General features: G+C 38.0%; 1 protein-coding gene across 4 annotated transcripts in view; it reads left to right on the top strand.

Moving 5' to 3' along the window:
- CDK13 (cyclin dependent kinase 13) overlaps positions 1 to 19,059 on the top strand; it is a 59,708-nt gene that overhangs the window by 4,899 nt on the left and 35,750 nt on the right. For 2 of the 4 annotated variants that reach the window (XM_048839137.2, XM_048839140.2), the window contains exons 2-5: positions 8,409 to 9,032; positions 13,430 to 13,600; positions 14,830 to 14,969; positions 16,179 to 16,349. In XM_048839137.2, the coding sequence (XP_048695094.2) occupies positions 8,409 to 9,032; positions 13,430 to 13,600; positions 14,830 to 14,969; positions 16,179 to 16,349 (1,106 nt within the window). Of the gene's footprint in view, positions 1 to 8,405; positions 9,033 to 13,429; positions 13,601 to 14,829; positions 14,970 to 16,178; positions 16,350 to 19,059 lie in introns of all 4 variants that reach the window. The other 2 variants (XM_048839136.2, XM_048839138.2) reach the window with 1 other exon arrangement.

Below are 19,059 nucleotides of genomic sequence, written 5' to 3'. Positions count from 1 at the left end.
TGGAGCAGTTGGGCCAGCCAGTGGCAGAACAGGCCACAGTATTGATAGGGAGGTTTTAAGAGCTGTCTCATTGAGATGTTTCTAAAACAGCTATTATTTGGGGCCGGGCTTTTCAAAGGGGACTATGGGAGTTAACCACCCAAATCACCTTGAAAGATAGAAATTAAGATCGATCCACTCCAGTGCATTGTTACTTTTGAGAGTATACCTTGAATATGTACATCAGTTACCAGTCCATCCCACTCACAAATCTCTGGGAGTCTGGATATATAGTCTGTTCAGTGTCCAACTTGCTTTATGGGAAAAGGTATGAAGAGAAATTTCACTGTTTTGAAGGTATCCCTGGTGTGGGCATATCAGAAAATTCTGGGTGGTTTTCATCTGCCCCAATATAAATATTATGCACTAGTTTATATATTTTCATTTTATGGGGCATTTTTGGAATTATGTAAATAAAATTGAAGCTTATAATATGAATCTTGAATCAGTTAATGTTGTGCATTTCTTAGTCTGTTGCACAAATGAATGATGCTTTGTCACATAAGTTGGAAGGGTTTGCTGCATAGCTTGGGCCATAGTTGCATGGACAAGTGTAATGCTTTCATGAGGGCATCAGCTTCTTAGGGCATGTACGTTCTTGACCTGTACGATATAAAGCAGTGGTTCTCAAATTTCATTGTACTGTGACCCCCTTCTGACAACAAAAATTATTACATGACCCTAGGAGGGCAACTGAAGCCTGAGAGTGGGCCTGCTGCCCTGGGTGAGGGGCCTATAACCTGAGCTCCACTGTCCAGGGCTGAAACCAAAGCCTGAGCCCCGCCAAAGCCTGAGGGTTCGGCTTTGGCCCCCAGCACATCTAACACCAGCTGTGGCGACCCCATTAAAACAGGGTCGTGACCTGCTTTGGGGTCCTGATACTCAGTTTGAGAACCGCTGGTATAAAGTCTTCATTCTGGTCTCGTGTCTAGGTGTAATGGTGTTATGATAGTAAGCTCACCTTTCTCTGGCTTCTAGTCTGTTTCCTAATGGTAATGCTCTAGAACTGCAAAGAATGTGCTTGCAGTAAGGCTACATTGCTGTCTGACTGTAGCAATTTTGGTATCTAGGGACAGTGAAAATGAAGATAATGTGAATAAACTTTTACAGTGCTTTAGGTATTTTGTCTTCAAGGCTTGGAAAAAGGATTACGTACTTTTTCAGCTAGATGACTGAACTTCCCAGCCAAAAGCTTTATATAAAATATTGGGGATGGAGAAGAAACTTATGAGGACCAGGGACACTAACAGCTCCAATGACTTCACTAGGGTATAACTTAAATATGCAGCAGCAGCGTGAAACTGACATGATACTTGTCTGCTCACAGAGTTCTGAATTGCAATTGTGAAATTGACTAGTATCTTGTCACTTTCAACCTGTTGCTGCTTGCAGGTGAGCTCTGAGCATCCACAGACATTGGATCAGTTTACCTATGGTTCACACCTGGAACTTCATCTTTGCAACCATAAGGGCTAGAAATTTAGTTTTCATTAAAAACCTTAAATTCTACAGATGCTGTTTAAGCTCCATCACTTGCCAGTGAAAACTTTCAACTCATTGCCAATGACTAGGTGAATTGATTTTTCAAGACCTGTTGTTCTTGGTCTGAATGAGATCAGTTTTAGTGTGTCTTTGCTGGGGTAGGAGACAAATGAACATCAGCTATTAAGATATTACTTGAAATAATTGGTAGTGTTGCTTATGTTTTTCTTTTGTCTATATTAACAGAGTTATTCTGTAGGAACTGATTGCATATTTAAGATAATAGAAGAATGAGGATATAAGGTATTTCTGTAGAAACTAGATTGAATTTTGAACAGTGTAGTACAAAAATATAAGTTATATTAACAAAACCATATTGTGACAAACTTTTCATATCTGTATTAGAGTATTTAAACTTTCTCTAGTAACTGATTCTGATGTGTTTTACAAAGCATGGAATTGTAAGACCAGATCAAATAGCTTCCCATGACTTCGCTCAGGTAATCCAGGTCATTGTAAACTGTGTGATCACACTTTCAACTCACATAATCTAATATGTGTATAATTATTTTATTTCACACTTAGGTACAGGTACTAATGTGTTTGAATATTTCATACAATTAAAATAAATGGATGTTTATATTGGGAATATTACATACAGATGATTGCACCAGACCTTTGGTGTTGTACTGGCTATAGACAAAATTAAAGGAATGTGATTTTTTTTTTTTAGCCTAGATGTTTTTCTGTTTGAAGGATGGGGTATTCTAAAAATAATACTTGATATTAAAGTTCTCTTTAGAACTGAGCTTTCCTCAAAAAACTTAAAATTTAAAACTACAATTTTTTTAAGATAGGGAATGGAAGAGCTTTTAAAAGTTCTGAATGTTTGTTCTTTTACCTAATTTATATCTATCTGATGTATATTAAGGACCTCTGTCATTGTGGTGTGAGTTCTGAATTCCGTATTTAAGATTTACATCGTTACTTGTAATGGACTTAGGTTTTTACCTCTCATTTGTTCAGTGGCTCTCTTTTTTTGTTTTTTCCTTATCTTTGCTTATTATGGGACGGATTTTTGCAAAGCAGTTAATTTTGCAAAGCATTCTGAAAACAGGCCTGAGGTCAGTCTAATCTCTGCTGGTAAATAATTCCATGAGCAAGGGTTCTCTAGTGAGGACACATTAGTTATAAAATTAAATTAAGGAAAAAAATAAAATTACGAAATTTCAAAGTTACCCAACATTCCTGATTTTTTTAGACTTGCTAATAACTTCAAAATATTGAAGGAATAGAATTTGAATATCTGAATAAAATTAAGACGTGTGGCACTTACTCAAATAGCAGTACTAAACAGCTGTTTTTTTGTATAGCTGATGCAATGTGAATGTAGACATTGAACTAAAAACTGGACTAAAGGAAAAACATGATTAATCGTGTATCACATGAGAGAAAATTTGTCCTATCATAGGCAAGGAGAATTAATCTTAAATTTGCTTATTAATGCACAGAGAGAATTTAGGCTAAAATTATAATTAACCAGAATGTCCTGTCACTGACGGTTCAAATTACTGAGTGATGATATGGGTATATAGTATCTTGGGAGACTTAAGGTAAAAGTCAATTGATTACATTTATAGATCTACCTTTTCAAATATTTTTAAAAGGACAGATAATTACATACACTGGAAGACCATGGTGCTTGTATGCTATTTGCTAGGGTTGAGCTGTAGATTCCATTTTAACCTGCTCCCCTTGTTTCAGTTACTGATAACTTTCTCAAACATATTCTTGTGATGATCTCTGAGGTATTACATCTTGGCCTAAAGATGAATATTTTATTAAGGAATTGGGAAAAATCAGTTCAGCTGTTTTTGAACTCTGCAAATATTGGGGAAAAAATCCTGATAAGTTCTGATTAAAATGTTTGCTCTTGCGTAATTCAAACAGCTGAAAGTCAACACCTCAAACTTGGCTTTCTCTTGAATGTCTAATTAAAAGGAAAAACCATAAAGGTTTAAACAAAATCTTGTAAGTGTTTTAAAAGGTTATGAACAGCGAAAGCGAGCATTTTTTGCTTATGAGTTTTTAAATTTTTGTTTTTCTGACATGCTACTAGTCTGTGTTAACAATGGTGATATGCCTCTAAAGTACTTAATCCTCTTTTTAATAAAAGGGGGTGGGGATGGGAAAGTGTGATGCAACAAAGAACTCAAGCATTCCAATCAAGAAATTCACAAACTTAAGATTCCAGCTATAAAATTCTCACTCGGTACATACACGAGGTTATTTCTGCATAATGTGTTGCTGTTTTTTTTTCATTCCATACCTTTAAAATATTTTATACAATGTAGCAATTAATGTTACATTATAAACTAACTTATGGAGTTTTCTGACTTCAGTGTTTTTGATTATTCAAATGTTACATTAACTTTTTGCATTCTTAAATACACTAGGTGTTGATGCAACGTGTATAATTAACATTGAAGGTATAACAGAACCCTTGAAGAACAGTTTCGTGGTAGTTTTGTGGCATGCATCTGACAAAATCCAGTGTCCAAAATAGTAGCTTGTTGTGAAAGTTTTTCAGTAGTTAAGCAGAGATAAAGTGACAACCAGTCTGTTTTGAAAAATTTAAGAAGTTAAGCAAAAGTTGTTAAATCATGCTTAAAAATACAGTGCTTTACCCTATTTGCTAATCTGTGACAGCATTACCCAAAACCATGCTGGATTTGGTGGTTTTGGAGAAAGCCCTTTGCTGTTGTTCCTTTCGCTCTTGTCATTTATGCTATGTTTTGTGTCTTTCCCTTTCTCTGCTTTCTCTTTGTGTTTAGCAGCAGTACTATATATTTAACCTCTTTCAGAGAGAAACCAATATACCCTAGTTTCACTCCTAGTATGTTCTTCTGCAGCTGGCTCCAGAAAAACATGTAGTCAGGTGTCAAGAACTCCTATCTCGTTTGTCTGTTTCTCTCCATCTATAAAATAGTATGTGTGGTCCTTGTCTACTTCAGAAAGTGTTGTATGAATTTTTGTAGTGTTTTGAAACGTATAGTGCTATATAAATGCTAAAAATTAGGTGTGAAGTGCTGCTGTGCTGTAGCAATGCAGCGTGCCCTTTGTTGGGTGCATCTGTGGAACAATTAATAAGTAAATATGACAAAGGTGCCTGTGTGTGTGGACAAACACCAAACAATGTCAGCTACTGGGCATAAACATGGAAAAATTGAAACAGACTGATGGATATAAAGCTAGGATTTTTTAAAATTGTTTTCCATTCACAGTTCCCTCTAAAAATCTAGCATTATGGCAACTCCATTCAGTTGAGGAGGACAGGATGTGGTACTTAAGTCTTGTACTGCCTCTACTCTCCCCAGACTGGGCCAAAGATGCTTTTTAAATTCTTCAATATTTAATGCAACAGATATTTAAAATATAGTTCCTTAGGTAAAATAAAAAATAAATGTAGAAATTTATGACTAAACACAAACCATCCGGGGCAAATATGTGTAAGATGGGGCAATATATAAGTGGCAGTAGTCTTTGAAGAACTGAGCAGACTTCTGATATAAGCACTGTTAAGAAGTCAGGTGCTTGTCATGGTGTCCACTAACATTTTGAGTACACAACTGATATTTACCAGAAAGATTCTTTTAAAAGAAACACGTTATCTGGACAAAGTCTGAACATCATATGTTTTATAACTTTGTGACGTGATCTTTCTTTAAGCTAAGGTGTAGCCTCTGAATAATGTTAAAACCAGTTGGTATATGCTTGAGACAAATTCTTCCCTCAGTTGGGAAAATGGAGTTCTGTACACTAATCTGAGGGCAGAGTGTTGTTCCTGAAAGGTAACCTGTAAAGGGAAAAAATTGTGCTTGTGCCCTCTTTCTTTCCTTTGGGGTATTTTTCCTTTCCTACTTGTCTATTTTTCTTTTGTTAGGCATTCAGATCCAGTCTAGGCTGTTAGTTTGTTATGGCTAGTAAACTAAGGAAATGATGAAATTACCAGCCAAAAGAGTAGATAGAAGTTAAGTATTTGAAAGAGGAAGAGTATTTTAGTCAGACTGTTTAAAAACTGTTTTTGATTAGCACCAATGAAACCATCTTTCATTCTAGTGTAGGCAAGTTTCTAGAAGTACTCCAGGAAAACTGGAGAATGCAAGACTTGACACTTACATTTCCAAGGTCAAAAACAAGCAGGAAAAAGTGTGTGTGTGGGGGGGGATACAACAAAATCTTACAGGCATACATAATACCGGGGGGGAGAAACCACCAGTTCAGTATATCAAAATATTTTGCTGTCCATTTTGGTTCTGTCTTGCCTTTTATTAAAAGTAGAAAACATTCTCCTAAGGCACAGAAATGTAAGTGACTTTCCCAAGGTCAGCAACTAAATTATAGAGTAAGGAAAAGAACCCAAGTCTCCAGACTCCAAGCACTGTGTTTAGTTCACTAAACCACTGCTTCCATTAAAAGTTAGTTAGAAGTATTTTCCTTAATTTTTTTATGTGCCAGAGCTGCAACACACTTATCTGAAAAAGTGCATTTTACATAATTATTTCAGTGTCAATTGGAAATGCTGTAGAGTACAGTGATTTCCTCCTCTCCCCTTGCCCCCCCCCCGCCCCCCGTTTTCTTCTCTTCTGACCTCTTCTCATTCTGCCAGAGGGTTCTGTAAAACCAAACCTTCTGTCTGGCACAGAAGTGAATTATGTTAAATATACCTAGTTTCTGAGAAGTATCTTGGGGAAAAGATTTTGGTTGATTTGCTGTGTTTTGAACTGTTAAATTGTTCTGACATATCTAATGAAATATAGCTCCATATAGCCACTAGTTTCAGTTTGTTTAGTTTATAGCATATCGCAGAAGTCCTACTTAATCTAAACGTGCTATCAACCTGTTTATATCAGTGAAATCTTGATATTTCAATAGCAAGGGTTGAAAACCCCTACTTTTCTCATACAAGATTCATGTTTCTCTTTTGGAAATTAGCCAATATATATGTAATAGCATCTTCTCTATTTTAATACTATATAACACAAGATCAACTTATCTGAAGCACATATATGTATATAAATAAAATATATTATGTACAGTCAGAATCAAATTAGCTGGTACTTTTCAAACACATGAAACATTCCAAGAACATTCATGATATTTGTTTTCCTTGTTTTAGCTGCCAGTTCTTACATGTTGTCTGGTTATATTTGTTATGAGCTGAAGTGTACAGCACACTGAGAACTCTGATCCTTACTATTCTAGCATATTTTTTTTAACCCAGATAAATGGACTCACTGAAATAACATTTTCTTCAGGAATGATCTAGTCAAGAAAAATAGAATTACAGTATAGTTCCACTAAACTGAAGTTAGAACAATTGTGGATATGGTGAATATATTTGGAGACAGATATGCGTAGTGGAATAAAGTGGATGAAGAAACACTTTCATAAATTTTCATGGACTAGTAATAAGTTAGGGTACTTTGTTTATTTGTTACTCATAGCAGCCATATTTTAACACCTGTGTTTAAATTGGCAATTTGTCTCTAGTAGTTTGCAACAAAAAACTAAATCAAAACTACTAGGCAAGTCGAACTATGGAATCTATTGAATGAGTAAAGTAAAAATGTATGTGAACTGGTATCTTTCTCAGTGGCTTCAAACAATTGCTGAGCTTTCTCTGTAACTACCAACATTCTCTCTCTTGGATATTTTTCCCTCCTGGGCACTTGCAAATGTGTGTCCTGTTCTGTTCTCTGCACATGTGCAGAAATCCAGATGAGTGACATTATTTTCTTCTCCCCTGCTGCTCTTCTTTTTCTGCAATGTAAATAAATAACATACTGTAGCGTGACAGCTTGTGAGTTACACATGCTTATGCTGAGTTGTAGGGGATATGCAGGGAGAATTATCTGTCTAAAAAAAAAAAGTATAGACTGTCTTACAAAAATGCATTAATACAGCATTATGCTTATATCATTATGTCCTCAGAAATGAAAGTTGATTGCTGTCTTTCAGTCTGCTTCTTTGTGCGCAGCTCATCGCAATAGTTTCTAACTATGTATTCAGTAGTATTTCTCAAATACAAGGTAATGATAAAAAGTTACTGCAACAATAGTTATACCAGACATTTTTATAAGGCAGCAAATTCACAAATTGAGGTTCCTACAGCAATATTACTTCATCTTCATAAATACTGCTTTCTCTTCCTCTTTTTCTTCTTTAGGTGTGTAACTTAATATTTCAGTTTGCTAAATATGTACTAGAAACATTAACAAGAGGTACAAAATTGCAGAATTATCGTTGCTGTAGTTCCATAACTTTTTCCTAACTGTCAACAAAGCAATTTTTTATCCTCATATTTATGTAGTTTTTTTAAAATAGTTGTATGTGTTGTTTAGTATCAAGTTATTTCTATCAACAAGCAAAGAACAACTCTGACACTGAGGGAGGAAATGAACAGCTGATCAGAAGGCATGCAATGTCTTTTCTGACAAGTTTCAGAGTAGCAGCCGTGTTAGTCTGTATTCGCAAAAAGAAAAGTACTCCTTTTCTTTTTGCGAATGTCTTTTCTGTGTTTATATTTTTGTGATTTCCCAATGACTTTTTACAAAAGAGCTCTGCTAAAAAAGATTCATAATATAGTCTGAGGTCCTGTGTGGTTATGTCTCTGCCATTGATATTGTATTCAGAGATACAGTTCTTATTGTTTCTGAAAGTCTTTCCATATGGGTTTTATTTAGATGCATGTTCACCCTTTAAACATAGTAATGGCAATGATGGTGCTTGCAAAAGCTGTTCTAGTAATAAGGAAGGCAGGTTATATAAAAGACATTCTTTATTTTTAAACCTAAATTGACCAAATCTTTACTATTTTGAAGCAGGAGATCAGCAAAATCCCGAAGCAGAAGCCCTTACTCATCAAGACGCTCAAGGTCTCGCAGCAGACACAGATTATCTAGGTCCAGAAGTCGTCACTCGAGTATTTCTCCTAGCACACTGACTCTGAAAAGTAGCCTGGCTGCTGAGTTGAACAAGAACAAAAAAGCAAGAGCTGCAGAGGCAGCGAAAGCCAATGCAAAAATTTCAAACACCTCTACGCCTACTAAGGGAAACACTGACACTGGTGTGAGTGCACCTCAAACAAACAATGTGAAAGATCTGAAGAAAATAAAAACTGAGCATACATCTTCTCCTACAAGTGGTTCAACTTTGAAAAATGACAAAGCAAAAGCAAAGGTCTCTGTTCAGGAGACAAAGGTGGAAAATAACTTGATTGTAGACAAAGTGGCTAAACAGAAAGCAGCAGCAGCAGCAGCAGTAGTAGCAGTAAAAGAGAATAAATCGGCTGCCGTGAAGCAGCAACCAGTCCCTGTAAAAGAGAAAAACAAACCACATACACCAAATGTAGGAGCCAAGGAGAAAGATAGAAATGTTGCACTACTAACCTCCACGCTGCCACCCTTGCCTTTCCCTCCCATGCTGCCTGAAGATACAGATACTGACAGGTGAGTATATACATTCATGTATATTTTTAAAGAAATAAAAACCTGCACAATTGCATAGGTCTGATCAAAGCTCCACTTTAGGCCAGTGGTTCTCAAAGCCAGTCCGCCGCTTGTTCATGGAAAGCCCCTGGCGGGCCGGACCGGTTTGTTTACCTGCTGCGTCCACAGGTTCCGCCGATCGCAGCTCCCACTGGCTGCGGTTCGCCGCTCCGCGCCAATGGGGGCTGTGGGAAGCGGCGCGGGCCAAGGGACATGCTGGCCGCCCTTCTCTGGGAGGGAGTTTGGGGGCTGGGGGTGTGTGGGGAGGGGGTGCAGGTTCTGGGAGGGAGTTTGGGGGCGGGAGGGGAGTGCAGGCTCTGGGAGGGGGGTTCAAGGGTGCGGCGCTTACCTGGGATCTAAGGTGAGGCGGGTTGGGGGCCTCTGTGTGCTGCTGCCCCCAAGCACCGCCCCCAGAACTTCTTACTGGCTGCAGGAGCGCTAGGGGTGGGGGGCAGCACATGGAGGCAGAGCCCCGCCCTGCTCTGGGGCTGCAGGGAGGGGCTGGCAGCCCTGGAGTGAACAGGCAGACGCCACTCAGCTCCACTGCACTGCTGGGGCCCCTGGGGGGCCAAGGGAGAGACCCGGCCCCAAAACTGCTGGAGTCCTGTGGGCCACACTGGGGAGGTTCGCAGGCGGCCCGTGGGCTGGGAGTTTGAGACGCCTGCTTTAAGGGGTTAGCAACATTGTAAGCACTTGCAATGGTAATGAGCACTGGTTTTAGCAAGTAAAGCACCTAGCAGTTCATCTTTGAAGTGAATATGAACTAGGACAATATTTTATGTCCATAGTGAAGTATTTCTAGGTCCTAAAAACGTTATGGAACTTGGACCATATTAGACTTTTTTTTAGCTCCGAGATAGAAACCTTATCAGCATTAGAAAATTGTTAAATTGTAGCTTGTTGCACTTTTCCTCTGATTTCTGGGCAATATTAAGTCTAGAGAGCCTGTTACCAATACCACACTTTCATAGGCTATGTGATTAAAACGTTAGGGTTTTCAGCCGGCCCTTAGCTTATAAATGAAGATTTTAAGAAATTAGTGCCGAAAAAAAAAGTCAGCATGTGAAGGCATCCGTCTTAATATTCCCAGCGTTGAAGCTGCAGTGACAACATGATTTCAAGATTTCATGCAACTGTGCAAAGACATTGCTTTGCCCTCCCTGCTCTAGTGGTTTAAGGCCCGTCAGGACTTGCAACCCAGCCCACAGGATTGCCAGCCCCGTGGCACAGCGGGGCCTGCCCTTGCCCCGCACTGCTCCCGGAAGCAGCTGGCAGCATGTCCCTGGGGCCCCTGGGGGAGGGTAGTCAGAGGACTCCGTGTTTTGCCCTCGCCTGCAGGCATGTCCCCTGCAGCTCACGTTGGCCGGGAACGGGGAACCGTGGCCAATGGGAGCTTTGAGGGTGGTACCCCTGGCGAGGGCAGCGTGCGGCAGAGCCGCCTGCCCCACCTCACCCCTGGGAGCCACTGCCGGACATGCTGGCCACTTCTGGGAGCGGTGTGGGGCCAGGGCAGTCAGGGAGCCCTCTGCGTGCTGTTGCCACCCCGGAGCCGCTTGAAGTAAGCTGGGCTGGAGCCTGTTCCCTGAACCCTTCCTGCACCCCACACCCTGCCCTGAGCCCCTCCTGCACCCCACACCCCTCCTGCACCCCAGTCCCCTGCCCCAGCCCTACATTCATGGCCCTGCATACAATTTCCCCACCCAGATGTGGCCGCCAGGCCAAAAAGTTTGCCCACCCCTGCACTGGAGAGAAGCACAAAATTTATGTAGCATTGCTAAGTTTGAAAGATTACAGTGTTTATACTTGTTTGGCCTGCTTTCCTTTGTCATTTTAAACTGTGTAGTAGCAGCCCATGTGTCTTACCTGTAAATAAAAGTTGCTAGGAATTCAGACTTAAATGTTTCTCTTTATTAAATTGCTGGATAAATATAAAAAACACAGGGTGTAATGTGTTAAAGTACAAAGATTGTCAAAGAAATACAATTGAAGTATCTGACAAACTTCCTGTGTTGTAGGAAAGAAATCGCTGCTTTTCCTCAGAAGTGCCAGCAGAATTCAGTCCATTCCTCCAAAAAACGGTGGATTTGTCTAGTGAACATAGGAATGCATGCACGGCTCAATCATACTCCCTTTGAAGATAGTGGCAAAACTGCCTTTTTGTTTTCATGAGAACAAGACTCTGGTCACAAATATCTACTGTAAATTATCTGGTTTAGAGCAGAGAGAACGGCAAAAAATTAACCCTTAAAGGGCTTGGACTGTTGAGCAGCATTTATTTATTAGGCTGTGAAAAAATAAATTGCTTCCTGATCCTGTTCCTGATGAACAGCTTCTGCCTGAAATAGAATGCTTAATATGCATTGTAATTTATCCTAGCCAGTTTAACTTCAGATTATATTTTTATTCAGAAATAGTTGTTACCAATTTGAAAATTAGGGATGGCCATGTGTATACAATATATTGGAAACTGGGTTTTAGAAATTAGTTCTACCAATTTATTTTATCTTTGTAAATTAATAACATTCTAGTAGATAGGCAAATATTGTACGGTTTGGACTACATTACCAATCTGAAAATGATTATATCACATTGTAACAAGATGGTTGGAGATCTTATTGAAACTCAAAGAAAAAATACCCTGACTTGCACTTCTAATAGTCTAAGAGGAAATATTTCTAAGTCCAAATATTTTAAAGGACACTGTCAATTCAAAATCAAAAGTTTTTGTTTTTTGAAAAAAGCTTTGGCTCCCTTTAGCAAAGTTGTGGCTTTTATAATAACATTTTTCAGTTTAAACATGTTCTCTTCCCTGTTGTGGGAAAGACAAACTGGAAATTGACTATATACAAAACGCTGTCTAATATGTCTTAGTCTTCCATTTACAGTAATATGAGATGTTACCCACTATCTACTTGTAACACATTCAGATAGCCATATGATCTCTTAAAAAGTTGGTATTCTGATGGCTCAAATAGTAACTAATACTCTGCAGCAATGTTAGAATTAAATTATACAAGTAGCTTATTTTTGTGTGGAACGTACATAAACATTATATAATATTTGTAAGTACATGGGAAGGGAAGGAACCTCCTGGGTTGTAAAGTCCAGCCTCCTGCTGTTGCAAGCAACCACATCATATAATCAATTTCATGAACTTACCAAGCTCCGTTTTAAAACCAGTTAGGTTTTTTATCTGCACTACTGTTATGGGGAGGCAATTCCAGAGCCTGATGCCTCTGCTGGCTAGAAACCTTCTTTCCAGTGTTCTGTTTTCACTTTCCATAAAATAAGGCAGTGCACTTAATTTCAAAATTGCTGTTTTTAGAAAAGTGTCTGATTCAAACTACTATGGGACTGATGGGGATGGGCAAACAGACTATTTTGGTCCAGTAACGTTCTCAGAATAAGTATTACATCCCTCTAGATTTTGAAGCAAAGGAGCAGAAGGAACTCAGGGGAAGTATGAAAAGACATAAGTGGATGACAGGGAATATGATTGAAAGTTCTATATTAGACTATTCATATTATTTTAGACCAATTTTGGCTTCAAACTGCTATCAGTGCAGTTTGAAAACTTTGAAGAATGGTGAGGCCTCAAGATGTGTATTAAATCAATGTCAGAATGATTATTTATAGACCAGTTTCGCCAATGAAATAATATTATAGTATCTGAAAAGTTCCACTGTGAGGGTGGGAAAAAGTCACTATAGTACTGTATTTTTGAGAGCTTTATTTTTTAAGCTAGTGAATAGCAGAGAGCCAAACGGTGACAGTTAAATGGAGCAACAAGATGTGTGAGGCAATATGGGACAAGGAGTTAGACTCCCTTCCTCCATGTATATGCTCATATGCTTCTTGTGCCTCAGATTTTTTTTAATGGAATTAAAAGAAGAAAAGAGATTTTGCTCTTCTAACTGTGTCTTTCAAAACACTGTTGTAAGATGAATAAGTATTATCCTCTCTTCACAGATGGGAAAATAGTAAAAGGGCCAGGCTAATTGAATTGCATGAGCTCACAAGTGAAGTGTGTGGTAGAGACTTAATCCAGGTTTCCTGACTACCTGTCCTGGCCACTAATGCACATTGTCATGACTAACTTTAACATTCACCAGGAAATAACTAAAAATATTCTTGATCTTAGTTCTCAGATCTGTAATTCTCAGATCACGCTGTTCAGTAGCCACATGTAAAACACAAACAAATGTCCTATGGGCTGTAAAAGCAGAGACTGCTGCAAAAGCAGACTATATGAAATGCTCGTAGTGAATTCTACTGAGATCTCACCCCCATTAGGTTTCCAGCCATGAAACGGAAAAGAATTTTAGTCCATTTTAGTTGTTTTCTGTTTATCTTTATAGTTTGCGAGGGAATCTTTCAGTGAAGGCTGTTAAAAAGGAAGTGGAGAAGAAACTCCGCCATCTGCTTGCAGACTTGCCGCTTCCACCAGAGTTGCCTGGAGGAGATGATTTATCCAAAAGTCCTGAAGAAAAGAAACCAGCAGTTCAGTCACACAGCAAAAGGAGGCCTAAGTACGTTTACTACTTTTAAAAAAAACCCAGTAACTGCATGTAAGAGAAAATGATATACAAGTTTCTTCAAAATATAAAGATTTGAAATGTATATAATTTCCCTGGCTTTTTATAAATACTGGAAATAGGTTAATGCCTGCAGCAAATCTTGAATCAGCATGTGTCGATTTACTGCCACTTTGTGCTATTTAAGCCTATTTTTCAACCATTAAATGACTCGGAATGTTTTATTTCTGAGAGTCTTCTAGACAGGCAAGGCGGTCCCTAAGTGCACTGGCACCATTTGAGAAGATGGAATTTTGTACTCCTGCTCACCATTTTCCTATTTGCCTCATTTGCACTAAGTTTCTCTGAACCCTATTCCCTTATTTATACCATCCTTCTGTCCTGCTGTGTGCAGTAATGATGAGGGGCCAAATGAGCAGAAACTGCAGACAAAAAGAAGTGGTTTGGGATAGGTTTGTTGGTGAGTAATCGTGAAGGTCCTCTTTAGATGCAGAACTGAAAGTGCCCACTCAACCCATGTTTAAGACTGTTCCTTGGTTTTATATCCTCTTGGTTGTATACCCTCCCTTAAAGCACCACATTAAAAACTTTCCCTTGAAATTCATTGTTGTGTAAACTGTCCAGAAAGTGATTAATATGTAAGACTAGATGCTGTTCCTTTCTTTGCCCCCATTCATCCTTTCCCAATGAGGTTGCTTCATCCGTAACACTTTGAAGAAGGTAGATATTGAATGAGATATCTTCTCTGATAGTTAAATGTACTAACCATTGCGTAGGCATCTTTTAATAGATTAGTGAAGTGGGTGTGTATTGTTTTGGATGGACAGATGCAGAAACTGTTAAATAAAATATGTCTGAAAATGTCTCTTTCCTGAGACAAAATAATTTTACTTTTTTTATAAATTTCAGTGGAGCCCATTTTTAAACAAACGTATTCCTTTGTGGTGTTTTCAGTGAGAATAATGCAGTTTTGTGCTAGGGCAGGAGATATGCAAAGCAATGGAATGGAAAGAGACTGCAAATGAAACTGAAACTAACTCTTCTGTTTTCTTTGTCCAAGCTGAGAGGAATTAAAAGAACATAAATGTTGAAAGTTGAATTCATTCAGTTCTTATGGATCTTTTTCCAAGAAGTTAGTAATATGAAAAAGGTTGCTTTTTACAGTTAACTTATTTCTGAACATTTTTATGGATGTATTCTTAGAGCTAATTTTTATTTAATAGAATATGTGGACCACGCCATGGTGAAACAAAGGAAAAAGACATTGACTGGGGGAAACGCTGCGTGGATAAATTTGATATAATTGGCATTATTGGAGAAGGCACTTATGGGCAAGTTTACAAAGCCAGGGATAAGGATACGGGTAAGATCTAAAAATATATAATGAATGAGTGCTGTTAACTACAGAATTACATGATTACATAGATTTAATTTGGTATATTTTGTAAAATGCTTATGCTTTTCTGCCCTTCTCATCTTGGAAAATTCTTCAGAATTGTGTTGGGTTTTGATCCTGGTAGTTCTCCATAGTAGTAGTAGTTTCCCTATGCTGCTTAACATCATGTAACTGCAGGTTATTGCTAGAAGCATAGGTTGTAGGTATTTTTGGCCAATTTCCTACTTCAGCTTTCGTGCCTTGAAGATGGTAAAAGAGAGAGGCACAGCAGTAATGCTTGTAGGAACTGTTGATGAAAGAAGCTGTTGAACAAAGGGTATATTCTGGAACTTCGCAGTTTCTCCTCCTTGTACCTTCATAGCTACTACCTGAAATAATATAAAGGGGGAAGGCCTCCTGTACAATGACACCCTGAAATGTGATCTCTAAGGTTGCTTTTCCTATAGTATGTCAGATAATTCTCATTTATGGTGTAATAGTTTAATTAAAAGCTGAAATAGGCAGTTACAAGTTTTGCAATATCTGTTTATTTTATGGCTTTCTCAGAACACCAACAATGGGGTATCAAAGAACATTTTGGTCAGCACCTTACAATAAGCAGTATTTTGAGATTAAGTTTCCTGATGTATATTTTATTTTCTTGTTTGCTTGATCATCTCACTTTATATTAGTATTCTTTGCTACATTACAAATGTGCTAGATGTATTGCTTATCATAAGGAAAAAAGATGCAAAAAAGAACCTCCCTTCATTTCCCGACCTCATGTGTCCTGTAATATGAAGTCTGCAGCATACGTAGACCTTTAAATGTAGAGATGCTGTTGACTCTCGCTCTTGTGTGTAGGCGTAGTGATTGGAAACCCAAGGAGGCAGATCAGATTGCAGATGAGAAAGAAGGAAGAAGGCTATTTAGTAGTTGTGAGAAAGTTGTCTTATAGTTTCACTTCTGCAAAAGATTTGGTGTCTGAGCTGTGAGTGTTTTTCTTAACATGGACCTGAATTTACTTATTTTTTTTATTTTTTTTTTTTTAGTGCAGGTGCACATACGGGAACATGAATGATTGACATCTTTTTTTAAATATTGTAATTCAAAAGATGTATTGAGTGACAGAAAAATCTGAAATTCATTTGTTTGAGTGCTGTCCTTCATGTTTTTAATATTTAAACCTTCTCTTAGGAGAAATGGTGGCACTAAAGAAAGTACGTCTGGATAATGAAAAGGAAGGTTTTCCAATTACAGCTATTCGGGAGATTAAGATTCTTCGACAGCTTAACCACCAAAGCATTATCAACATGAAGGAAATAGTGACAGATAAGGAAGATGCTTTGGACTTCAAGAAGGACAAAGGTATGTACACACGCACAGGGCAACTACTTCTCTGCAGTCCTATTCTTAAAGCAAATATTAATTCAGTATCTGCAAGTGGAGCTTTTACTTAAAAACTGCCTTTATAGATAGTAACCTTTCAGCAATGTTACTTGTTCTCTGTACAAGCCCTTTATTTAACAAACACAGAAATACCATTGCTTTTTGGAGTATTATAAACTGTCTCAGAACAGAATAAATGTAACTTTATTTTACACTATTGGAGCAGATGTGAAGATGCTTGTTATACGTAGATTGACAAGATAGACAATGGGAAGCTGTCACTTTGGAGTCCAGTTTAGATTCCACTCTACTCTCCTTGTTTCCTCCTGCCTCACTGGAATACTGCATCCTCATTCCATTAGGGAAAACTTTTTCCTTACCGGCCTAGGTTATTTTTGGTTTGTGATTTCATTTTTTGGAATTGACATGAGTGCAGATGACAGAAGGAAGCAAAGGGGCAAAATGATGTATAAATTGGCCTTCTTTGAAGGCCAAAGGACAGATGGATTTATTAGTAAGATAGATGGATTTGTTCTTGAATGTCAGAGGCCTACAAACTTTTATATTCTCTGTTCGCTTTTCTTGAGCTACAGCAACTTTCAAAGCAGAGAGCAGTAAGGCTAAGGTAGGGAAATTTGTACAGGGCTGTTGTGCTTTTCGCGAGTGTAAATCTGACAATAGAGCTGGTCATTCCATTTTTGGAGCTATCTTTCATGCAGTAATCTACCAGACTGTTCTCAAGCCAGTAATCCCTGGCTTGTTTGGGTCTCTAAGCAATAGGTGTCTTTCTGTTTAAAATTTTTGGCTGAGAAAATGTCATTTTAGGAAATTTGGGTCAGAGTGGATTTGATTTAAATCATTTGTCAGGACGACTCGATTTAATCATGGTTTTCTGTAGAAAAGTGCATTCTTGTTATAATCTTAATAGATATTCTTCACAACTCAGAGATAAATGTAGGTTTCATTTTTAGAAGTGATTTAAAAGATTATACATTTTTAAAGAGTGATTTATTTTGAAAACTTTTCAGATTAGTTTTACAGTTATATCAGAAAATGAATGCTTGTTTGGTTATTTCATTTACCAAAGGTAACTGAAGCAGATATTTATGAAGACATTGGGAGGTGAACTATCTCCAATTCAACAGGTTAATCATTAATATTTGGAAGATTTTCTTGCCATGCTGTATTAGGAGAACATCACCAGACAGACATTTAAATTGTTTTATTTAACTAAAACAACAACGTTAAGTATTCTGAATTTTTTCCTTCAACAGCAAACATATAATATTTTAACAAAACAAGCATATGTCCCTCCCTTCTCACATTTATCTCCAGACTTCTTCTCCTATTCCACCCCAACAATCTTCTATTCATTGAACTTTTTGAAACTTTGCACTTTTAGAGAGAGGTAAGGGATTGACTCTGTATACACAGATTTGCAGAGGAACAATAGAATTGAGGTCTGTTATTTCTCACCTCTATATATTTATTTTGTTAACAAGCATGTTACCTCTGGAGACACACATCCACAGTCTGAGAACTGCAAAACTAAGCATCTCTGATGGTATCTTCTAGACTGAGCCCCATTGGGTAGATAGAAAGATTAACCTAAATAATCTATACAGAAGCCTGTGGGAACCCCATAAGACTGGGTCCCTAATCCATGAACTACTGGAACTCATTTACAAAACTTTTCTTAAACATTACATGAATATATTGTCTCATATTATAGAATTAAAATTTACAATCCTTATTCCATGATGAGATATCTTTGAGCTATCTTTATCTTTAGATTTTCCTCAAAAAGCATTGTATCAAAAAAATTTGATTTGAATAAAAGAAATCATTGATTTTTATCCACACTGATTTGGGTACCTATGAAATTGTTTTCTTCTCCCTAAGTCTTAATGGGGAATGTTAAATAGATCCAGTCTGTTCTGTGCTAATTGAGCCAGGCCCCATAAAGGAGAATTTTCTTACCACCAATTCTTTGCTGTCCTAGATTCCACTGGCGTAGACTCATCTCTGTTGATTAGTTAGGAATCTATAGAGGAGGAGCTACTTTTCTGTTCTGTGCCAGTAGACTCCTGAACCCAGAGAAGAAATTGGTCATAAGAAAAGTTCCCTTTTTATATAGTTCTTGAATATCAAAGAATCCCAGGGGCCTCTAAAATCTAAATCAGTGAACATATAGTCACTTCATCCATCATCAAAATGCAGTCTCCTTTGAAAGGAGTGTGGAAGTTGTTTAGTACAGTGCAGCAGCATTGCATAACAGATAAGATAGGAAAAGATGAATATATTATACATCCAGTTGACACATCGAGTAACATTTTGTTTAGACAGAAAGTAGTAGCATGAATTTGGTTACGGTGCCAAGGTTAAAATCCCTACTCTTGCGAGAAGCCCTCTAGGGGCAGTAATAACCCAAGACACTGATTTTTGTGTGTCACCCAAAAGAGAATACTTCCACCAGGGTTCAGTCGTGTCTGTGGTAGTGAAGGGCGTGCCCCGGACATATGCCATTTTTAGCAGATAACTTAGATTTTCCACGGTTTTTTTTCTATTCAGTTGTTAATCAGACTGATCCCTACTTAGCTCATGAAAACAGGTGTTTGGGTGATCATTCAGCCTGCTGTGCCTTGCACTATTGTGACCGTCTTATTGCTGAAAGCGTCTTTTTCTTCTC

Source organism: Caretta caretta, chromosome 2 (genome assembly GCF_965140235.1).
Source record: "Caretta caretta isolate rCarCar2 chromosome 2, rCarCar1.hap1, whole genome shotgun sequence".
NCBI lineage: Eukaryota > Metazoa > Chordata > Testudines > Cheloniidae > Caretta > Caretta caretta.
The sequence above is the reverse complement of the archived record's forward strand: the minus strand, read 5'-3'. Positions and strand labels throughout refer to the sequence as shown.